The sequence below is a fragment of the Ananas comosus genome, unplaced genomic scaffold (assembly GCF_001540865.1).
Source record: "Ananas comosus cultivar F153 unplaced genomic scaffold, ASM154086v1, whole genome shotgun sequence".
Taxonomy (NCBI): Eukaryota; Viridiplantae; Streptophyta; class Magnoliopsida; order Poales; family Bromeliaceae; genus Ananas; species Ananas comosus.
Genome location: NW_017892107.1, coordinates 2,380 through 8,434, shown reverse-complemented (window position 1 = coordinate 8,434; position 6,055 = coordinate 2,380). Strand labels below are relative to the sequence as shown.

The 6,055-nt window shown below is 32.0% G+C and overlaps 1 protein-coding gene across 1 annotated transcript; it reads left to right on the top strand.

The window, feature by feature from the left end:
* The first annotated feature begins 1,153 nt into the window (after positions 1-1,153).
* LOC109705318 (anthranilate O-methyltransferase 1-like) lies at positions 1,154-4,137 on the top strand. The gene is made up of 4 exons (XM_020226054.1): positions 1,154-1,238; positions 1,925-2,323; positions 3,211-3,483; positions 3,593-4,137. Exons 1-4 carry the CDS (start codon positions 1,164-1,166, stop codon positions 3,953-3,955), a joined length of 1,110 nt encoding a protein of 369 aa, XP_020081643.1. The 5' UTR covers positions 1,154-1,163; the 3' UTR covers positions 3,956-4,137.
* The last annotated feature ends 1,918 nt before the right edge of the window (positions 4,138-6,055 follow it).

Sequence of the window (6,055 nt, the reverse complement as noted above, 5' to 3'; positions counted from 1 at the left end):
ATATATATATATATATATATATATATATATTCCGACCAGGATGTATATCCTACATCCTATTTATCCAATGAACGAGATATTTTAATTAGTCACTTGATATGACTAGTAGTTAATACCCTATCCATCCAATAGGTGGGGTATAACTTATACACCCGGATTTGGGGCGTACAAGTAGCATTTTTCTACTTTAAACACACCCTTTTTCTCATATGGAAGACGTGTGTACTGGTTGTAGGGTCGTACTGAGTGCGGACCACATCTACGAGATCGGTTTTGTGCTACAGTGGTACGCACTCCTTATCACGACGTCAATTATTATCACATCGAATGCCCCATTACTTGATTCCATTTTATTTTATTATATTTTATTTTTAGATAAAATGTATAAAAAAGTCAAAAGTGTAACAATAATACCACATTATTTATGTCTAATCAATTATATCTTTTTTCTGAAAGAAAAGAATGGTAAAAATATTTTTAAAAATCATGATGAGATAAGTGAACCCTAAATAACTTGATTGGTTGAAAACACCACGTCACTTTTTATGATCATCACAATTTAGACTTGTTCTAAAATATATAGAAGCAGCTTCCTGAACTTTAGATCTTTCTGTAAATAGGCGTCTGAACGTTCAATTCTGTATAACCTGTATATAATCATATAAGACTTCAAAATATAAAGAATGTTTTTTTTTCCTTCTAATATTGATAATTAATTAAATATGACGAGTGAAGAATATATCGATTGAACTAAGCTTTTAGTTTTATTATTGTTTCACATATTAGAATACAAAATTTAAATTTCTGCGTTTTAAAGATTTACCAAACTATATGCAATGCATACGGCCAAAAATGATTGTAAAATTAATTGCTTTAATTAAGTAGAGTGATCGATTGAACTATTTAATAAATTTGGGATATTTAGTCGACAAAATTGAAAGTTTTTACGCATATTTGCATAAAACCAAAAGTTCAGATAATTTATGTACATTATATTCTTTTAATATTCTTGTGCGGCAGGATGTCACGGACATAACTTTTTTCTTCGTGTGGCCCCCAAGAATGTTACGGTCGAGCCCCAACGATTTACTCGTCACAAGGGGCTATAAATAAATAGAGCCCTTTGAACTGCCACTTACAGTCTTACATTGCAGCTACGTACGATGAGGGCAGGGAAAGCACACAGCATGGTTGGTGGGGGAGGAGAAACAAGTTATGCCACCAATTCCAGGCTTCAAGTTAGTGAATTCCTTGTATTTTCCCATTTACTTTAGATTTCGTTTTGCGGTGCTTCTGTTTTTGCTTTCAACTATAGTTGCCTCGAATTGAGCATTTTGTAATTAGAAAAATTAAAAATTTTGCTATGGTGAAAAATATAATGATTTGATTTGGTGCTCTAAAAATAGAAGTTTTAATTTGAAATTTTTAATTTTGCTTAAAAAAAAAAAGAAGATACTGATAAGCAGCACTATACGTTCTCGATATATGTACATCCATGCGCCTGAAAACATCTTCTAAACTCTTTTCTTTTTTTCCTTTCCTTCTCAACATTAATAGTCCATTAATCTACTTTCGAATTTGACAAAAGTTTAAAAATGTATACAATATGGACGTGTTTGATTCAAAATAGGAATTAAAATTGGAATAGGAAACGGAATAAATCAGAATAAAAAATTGAATGGTAAAATTCTTCATTATATTTACCTTTTATTTAAAATTACTTTCTTCAACTGCTGTAGATAGAATTGCGCTCAACTACAATATAGTTTCAACTTCTGTAGTTGAATTCAAAAACATCAAATCAAATACTAAATTTAAATCTATATATTTTATCACTACAGTGCAACTGTGACTACATACAACCAAACAGCCCTAAGTGTATAAATCAATGATCTCTTTAAATTTGTTGCGTAACTAATCCCAGGAGAAGGCTATATTGGAGACCAAGCCCATCTTAGAGGAGGTAATAGGAGAGATTTGCAGGAGGACTCTCCTGCCGAAGAGTATGGTCGCGGCCGACTTAGGTTGCTCGTCGGGCCCGAACACGCTTCTCGTGGTGTCGGAAGTGATCAAAACAGTGGCCGACCAGTGCAAGAAGGCAGGACGCCCCCCGCCGGACCTCCAGTTCTTCTTGAACGACCTGCCGACAAACGATTTTAACAACATTTTTCGATCTCTCGAGTGGTTTGAGCAGAAAATGGATAAGAAGACATTCGTTCCTTACTACATCGCAGGATTGCCCGGCTCCTTCTATGGCAGGCTTTTTCCGCCTCGAAGCGTCCACTTCTTTCACTCTTCGTATTGTCTCATGTGGCTCCGACAGGTACATATGTACTTTAGAACATGTTTGGTTCACCTATTGTAAACTATGAAATCAAAATAAGATTTATTAATTTTGATAGTTGTTGTTTATAATTTACATAAATTATTTTCCAATTTCACTTTAAAATGAAAATGACTTATTTTATTGCGCAATCCAGTTTTGAATTCCAGATTGTCCAATTCCAAACTACACTACTTAAAACTTTCTTTCACGAACACTTCTCCCTTGTCTCTTTTCATCACTCTTTTCTCTTAACCAAAGCTCATTTTTAAAATCCTTAATATCCATTCCTATTTTCATTCTAATATATTGGATTAAATATTTTTCGATAAGATCATTTCTCATTTCAATGCAATTCAATTTTATTTCTAATTTCTATTCTAATTATGAATCAAACATATTTTTATTTGTTATATCATACTATTTTTTTTTCAAACGCACTAAGTATTATTATATTTTATCAGTCTTCACACTGTATTTTAGATTTATTTTTATTTTTCTATCTTATATAATTTTATTTTCTCATTGATATCCCATGATTTTTTTTTTCTCTCCAATCCATGCATTACTGCTAAAAAAAAATATTATTTTAGACAAAAATTTATGTTGCACTTGCATATACCAATTTAAATTATTTTTATTTAAATTAATTTAGTTAACAAAAATTAATTAAATTTTAATATTAAAATATTTTATATTCATGGCATGGCGCGTGTTCTTAACTAGTACATACATAAAAAGGAAAGAATATGCCTGAATGTGTATATAAGCTGCAAACATATGCATGCACAGAGGAATTTTCTTTAATTTCTATGCTTTTCCTTGAAAAAACCCAAATGTTTTCTTAATTGAATGGAGAGAACTTTGGCCTCGTATTGTTAATTTAGATTCTTGAAGGGCTTAAGAGCAAAACAGGCACTCTATTAGACGAAGGAAACATTTATATTGGAGAAACAAGTCCCCCTTGGGTGGTGAACTTATATGCACAAGAATTCAAAAATGGCTTCTCAAATTTTCTCAATTTTCGCCACGAAGAACTTGCCTCTGGAGGCCAAATGGTGTTAACATTTCTGGGGAGTGAGGAGAAGAATCTGTCAATTGGAGATGAAAGATATATTTGGGGATTACTCCAAGATGCGCTTCATGACATGGTCTCAGAGGTAAAATAATTTTTTTTCTAATTATATGTTAATTTTAATTTGTTTAACCTCCAAGCAACTGAAAAGTTGCAGTTGCTTGAGCAGAGCTGTATTGATTGCCCAATTTTAGGGACTTGTGGAGAGGGAAAAGTTGTACTGCTTCAAAGTACCGATGTATACGCCTAGCATGGCAGAAGTTAAGGAAGTGATTCAGAAGGGAGGGCTATTCGACATCAGCCGAATGCAGTATTTCGAGTCGAATTGGGACCCTTTCGACGATTCGTGCGACGATTTTGTGCTCGACAATCTCCAAAGCGGCGCGAATGTGGCCAAGTGTATAAGAGCAGTGGCTGAGCCCCTAATTAGTAGCCATTTTGGGGAGGGCATACTTGATGAGTTGTTCTCAAGGTATGCAAATAACATTGCAAGGCACCTCTTGAAAGGAAAAGCAAAGTATCATGTGTTAGTCTTTGCCTTGAAGAGGAAAGGATGATGCTCAAAATACAATCTTTATGATAGAATTTTTGTACTTTTGTTTTGTATATCGTGAGAGACAGAGTTGAGCTTCTGTATTTTTAAAAATATAGAAATATCTGCAGTGTGATTTTTTAGCAGTCGAATATTCAAATCGCCTCAAAATCTATACAGTATTAATAAATGAGACTTAATAGAACACATCGTTGATAGCCCTGCACGAATCTTCAGCTCTATACTTTTAGGCGCATTTGGTTCACTTTATATAGCATTACAGATTATTTAACATAATCATGTATTTAAAATTTCTAAATCAAATTACTATTAATTTTTCATAACTGTGTTTGGCTTAATCAGTAATATAATATTGAATTACAGTGTATATAGAACTAATATGTTTCGTTTCATTTTATAAAATTTAATAATTCTGACAATAAAGTATAACCTATTGCAAAATTGCCCTTAGTCATATTTGAAATTTTTTTTGCTGTTTACAAATAATAATTTGTAACTAAATTGTATTTTAGATAATTTTTTAAATTTTTTGACCACTTGATAAATGATATCGAAAAATTATGGATTAATATTATTACCTCATGGGGACCACTCAATCCTAGGGAGGACCGCAATCATCCAAACTGTACAATTCTTGATCCAAAGGGCCAAAAAGTCGGAAGTACTAAGGCTTAGTTTGGTATTGAGATCTATCTAACGCTATTAGATAAAATGGAGTTGAGGAAAAAACATATAGGGATATGCTTCTGCGTTCTCCGACGGGACCGCAGAAAATATATCGTAATCGACACATCACGATATGCGGAACGCAATATTACGTACGGAAACAAACTAGGTATTTTTCTAACGTACTTTCTCACCGCACGTAACGCAATCTCTCCGCAATCCCAAACGAAGCCTAAGTCTTCTATGCTTCCGATAGCATAATAGCTCTACACTATATAAAGTAGAGTTACTATACTATCGGAAGTGAATGAGATAAATTGACCTTTTTCCCTCTCTTATATTATTTGTGAGGGTAGAAAAGAAGAAAATATCCGTTGAAAATTTTTAGAAAGTTATTTCTAGACATATTTACGATAACAAAAATGTCATTTTACTTATCTTTTATTAGAAAATAAATAGTACTCTAATGGGAACAAAGCAGAAAGACAAATATAAATATCACTGAACTTTTATAATGACAAATATAAAAAATTATATTTTATAAAAATATATTTATTATTCGATATATTTATATAGAACTATATAAAATTAATGTTATTTTAAATACACCCTTTTTCTCAGATGAGAACGTGTGTACAGGTTGTAGTGTCATGCTAGGTGCGGATCACAGCGACGAGATCTGGATTGTGCTACAGTACTTGTACCCATTCTTATCACAAATGTCAATTATTATCACATCCAACGCTCCATTACTGTATCATAACTTATTTTAAATTACTAATCATCAAATATTACATTCAATTTAGAAAATATAAAATGCGGTGTATATGAAGCATTAATATATACTATATACGAGCAACGATTTCTTCTATTTAGTGTAATAAACTTGCCCTGCTGTTAAGCATTTTCTATGCCTGATGTATATAAGTACATATTCTATATACTTAAAATCTTGCAATAGAAATTTTAAAATATAATCCATTCAACATAATTTAAATTATTTGACATTGCATATCAAATATGTTAAATTAAATTTTAATATTAGAATAATAGTCATGTAATATAAGTGGTGTGGTATGGCGTGTTAGTACACACGCCATGATAATAAGTTCGTAGGAATAAAAAAAGAATTTTCATTATCATCCTTATATAATTTTCTTGAAATAAATACAAAGGATAAATTGCATGTATATTATTATATAGAATTATGTTACTATACTATCAATAGTATTAAGCCCTTGGTATTATTGAGTTTTCGACCGTTGGATGAAAGGATGTGCGGTTAAAATGATAGTGGCCTCCGGTTAAATTGATAGTAGTCCCCTAGGATTAAGTGGGTGGTTGGTTTAATAGTATAATCTAACGGGTGGAAATGATCAAAGGATAGATCTAACGTCAGAAAACTTAATAGTACCAAAGGCTTGATACTATCAATAGT

What these genes read in the sequence shown, in the direction of transcription:
- LOC109705318 (XM_020226054.1), top strand. Translation starts at nt 1,164, where the DNA reads ATGAGGGCAGGGAAAGCACACAGCATGGTTGGTGGGGGAGGAGAAACA. An exon ending in CCACCAATTCCAGGCTTCAA is followed by an intron (nt 1,239 to 1,924) that starts GTTAGTGAATTC and finishes AACTAATCCCAG; the next exon opens with GAGAAGGCTATATTGGAGAC. An exon ending in TTCATGACATGGTCTCAGAG is followed by an intron (nt 3,484 to 3,592) that starts GTAAAATAATTT and finishes GCCCAATTTTAG; the next exon opens with GGACTTGTGGAGAGGGAAAA.